Source organism: Egretta garzetta, unplaced genomic scaffold (assembly GCF_000687185.1).
Source record: "Egretta garzetta isolate BGI_Z169 unplaced genomic scaffold, ASM68718v1 scaffold21, whole genome shotgun sequence".
Classification (NCBI taxonomy): domain Eukaryota; kingdom Metazoa; phylum Chordata; class Aves; order Pelecaniformes; family Ardeidae; genus Egretta; species Egretta garzetta.
In genome coordinates, this window is record NW_009258668.1 from 1,683,741 (window position 1) to 1,687,318 (window position 3,578).

The window sequence follows — 3,578 nt, forward strand, 5'->3', positions numbered from 1 at the left end:
CCCCTTTACCCAGATCAGGTTGCTCACAGCCCCGTCCAACCTGGCCTGGAATGCTTCCAGGGATGGGGCCTCCACTGCTTCTCTGGGCAACCTGTTCCAGTGTTTCACCACCTTCATTGTAAAGAATTTCTTCCTTATATCCAGTCTAAACCTGCCCTGTTTTAGTTTAAAACCATTACCCCTTGTCCTGTCACAGCTGGCCCTACTAAAAAGATTTTCCCCACCTTTCCTATAGTCCCCATCTTTCTCCCATCAGTTCTCTTTGGGGATTTTCCTGTTGTGCTGAGAGGTCAAACCCCAACACCAGTTTGTTTTGTAGCACCAACCACGCAGGCGTCGCGCAGGCAGAGCTCCCGCCCCGGCGGCCGAGGAGCCCCATACTTGGCGAGGCCTCTCTGGGCTACTGAAAGTGCCGCGTTTTGGGCAAAAAACCCAGCCCATACCGGATTGAGTAAGCCGAAGCGGAGCCGGGGAGGCATATTTGGTCTCCCCAGCCTCTTCCTAGGGCAGTGCGCCGAGCGCAGCCCCTCTCGCCCTGCGTGGCCGGGGAACTGCTCCAAGGGGAGCCGGTCGCTGCCCGGGGCTCCCGATGCAGCCCTGCAGGGGAACCTTGGCTCGACAGCCCTCAGCACCCCCGTATGCCGGGCTCCGCTTGCCCAGCGCCACAGTGCCAAATGCTTTGCTGCTTGCCAGGCCTGTGCCGAGGGCGACTGGACCCTTGGAAGCGTCTAATTAAATAAAAAAGGCAGCCTTAGCAGGCTGTGTTACTGCGCACGTGCGTTCGTCCTGCGTTGCCGCCCCGCTCTGGCCCGGGTGTGTGACTGAAGACAGCTCCGTCTCCTGTCGTGCCACCAAAGCCTGGCAGCTCCTTCTGTTGGTGTCAACACTTTTCAGGCACCGAGTTATGCGGGGAGCGCCTCTTAAAGTTGGAGCAGCTCTCACAGGTCCAAAAGGCCATTATATAAAAAAAAAAAAAACCAAAAAAAAAAGGAAAAAAAAACAAAGCCATTCCTTCCTGCAGTGGCCAGCCATTTGGGTACCTCACTGCGCCACAAATGCTGAGCAGCTAAAAGCTTTCTGGCCCCTGGGGCCGCGGGCTTTTTTTCCAGCTTGTGCTCCAGCAAGCGGCAGGACATGGGCTTTGCTAGTGATGAGCTCTTGAACAACTCCTGTCAAGTAAAAAAGTCAGCTCAGTGAGGTGGGTGAGGCATGAGAAAAAGCCTCACAGCACAAAATGCTGCAACGGCGCTTAGGGAGGAGCTGAAAGGCTTGTTGTTTTTTTTTCAAGAGACCCAGAGATGCTGCATGAAGAGTCCTCTGCCAGGCTGCTACATTCCCAAACAGTCCCGAAGCACGGGCACGCGATGCCACCGCTGTTCCCCGTGGGCGGTTTGGGATGGGGCAGGCTGCTCGCCCCACCCCGGGCCTTGCTGTGGCTTCAGCCTCGCCCGCGTGGTTCAGCACCCCCAGGCAGAGGGGGTACATCCCCCCCCTCCATGAGCAGGCGGGTTCCTGCCAGTCGTCTGCCTCTGCCCACCCGGTCCTGAGCTAATCCTGGCTCACCAGTGCCCTCAGGTCCCAGCAGCTGCTGGTGGGTTTTTGGTTGGTTGGGTTCTCCCCACCCCCCAATGACAAGCTCATTTGAAGTGGCCATGGCAGCTGATCACAGCAAGTCCTCCCTACCCAGACCCGTATCTTGGCGTATAAAGCCCACCGAGGGGTGGGGGACGGGGTGGCCTCGCCTGGCCCCCGCACCAGCCCCTCGGGGTCAGCGCTGTCTCGGCCCTGTGACTGCCCTGACGTTGGCGTCAGCCCGTGCTGCCTTTGAGCGTGCACCAAGACCACCCCCCCCGTAAATCCCTCACTCCAGAGAGCCCCTGCTTTACCACAACACGCGGGAGCATCCCCCACAGCTGAGACCTTTGCAAAATGAGCCAACTACCCGGCTTTATCCTCTTCCCCATCGGACACTTGCTGGAGTTGGGGCACAAAACAGCGGGAACGCCGTGACTGGGCTGAACCGGCCGCTGCCGCGTGGCAGCGAAGGCACGGACCCTGGCCCGGCGGGGCGGGGACGTAACCATCTCATCATCTCATCGCCTTTGGTTTTGGTTTTTTTTTTTTGTTTTTTTTTTCTCTTCCTCCAGGCTTTGTACAAGCTGTACAGCGCCGCAGCGACTCACAGACACTTGTACCACCACGCCTTCCCTGCGCAGAAAGCGGAGCCCGCCGAGGGCTCGGAGAGGAAGAAGGTGTAAGGCAGGCGCGTTCCCGTCGGTGCATGGAGGCGGCGGGGAGGTCTCATCCCGGGTTCGGCGCGCTCATCCCCGCACCCATCACAAGCTCCTGCCGCGGACCAGGGAGAGCGGAGACCAAGTCACCCGCAAGGTGGTTCGGCGCGTTCGTTCCACGAGCCGGTGTTTTGACGGGAAGATGTCGGCATGTTTTTCGTTTTTGTCAATATGTACATATTGGTACCGCCGCGAATACAAAGTGCTTTTGATTTGTAACAGCCAGCATACTTCCCGGCTCATTAATGAAGCCTTATTTCCCCCTTAATTAGTTATGAAGGCACTAAAGAAATCTTACTGCAACTAAAAAATACCAAACCAACCTTCCAGACCTTAGCTTATTCAAAAGCCAACTTCCTTTCAGATACTTGAACAAGTTACCACACGTAACCAAGGTGGTGTTTTTTTTTCCTTCGATTAACTAATTACATAATTAAAAATGTATTAACGTGCTTTATCAGAGACGCGAGGGCACTTCCGCTGCGGTATGTTAATGATCTTGTACGGAAAGCAGCCTTTTCTGTTCGTAACCCATGCACAAAGTATCACTCTGTAGAGGTGTTGGAGAGCATTTCACTGTATTTCCGTGTATAGAGCCGTTCTAGCGCAGCCAACGTGTGTGCAACAGTTCTGTTCTGTTCCTGTCACAACCATTAAAGTTTGCTTTCGGTTCCTAAGAAGCTGGGCACGCAGGAAGCGGTTACTGACCCACGAGGCGAGCGCTTCTCCCGGGTTTTTTTACGTTCTTGGTTTCCTTTTACCCTTCGGAATTGGTGTTTCAGCCCTGCGTCGGTATTTTGGAACTGCTCTGGCCTGTCTCCTGCCCAGGTGTGACCTCTGGGAGGTGCTTCTGCCCCGAAGCCAAGTTTTACAAGTCTTGGGCAAAATAAAGCCTCAGGCAAAATCCAAGTCTCCAGCTTTTAGCAGCGGAGGAAGTGCGGCTTTGGTCACAAGCGGTGTCCCCCAGGGCTCAGTTCTAGGGCCAGTCTTGTTTAATATCTTTATCAATGACCTGGATGAGGGGATTGAGTGTGCCCTCAGCAAATTTGCAGACGACGCCAAACTGGGTGGGAGTGTTGATCTGCTGGAGGGGAGGAGGGCTCTGCAGAGGGACCTGGCCAGGCTGGATCCATGGGCCCAGGCCAACTGAGTGAGGTTCAGTAAGGCCAAGTGCTGGGTCCTGCACTTTGGTCACAACAACCCCACACAGCGCTACAGGCTCGGGGAAGAGTGGCTGGAAAGCTGCCTGGTGGAAAAGGACCTGGGGGTACTGGTTGACAGCCGGCT

General features: G+C 55.7%; 1 protein-coding gene across 3 annotated transcripts in view; it reads left to right on the forward strand.

The window, feature by feature from the left end:
- ATL1 (atlastin GTPase 1) overlaps positions 1-2,602 on the forward strand; it is a 30,495-nt gene extending 27,893 nt beyond the window's left edge. For all 3 annotated transcript variants that reach the window (XM_035888419.1, XM_035888418.1, XM_035888417.1), the window contains exon 13: positions 2,148-2,602. In XM_035888419.1, coding sequence (XP_035744312.1) covers positions 2,148-2,258 — 111 coding nt within the window. In that variant the 3' untranslated portion in view covers positions 2,259-2,602. The remainder of the gene's footprint in view (positions 1-2,147) is intronic.
- Positions 2,603-3,578: the final 976 nt, after the last annotated feature.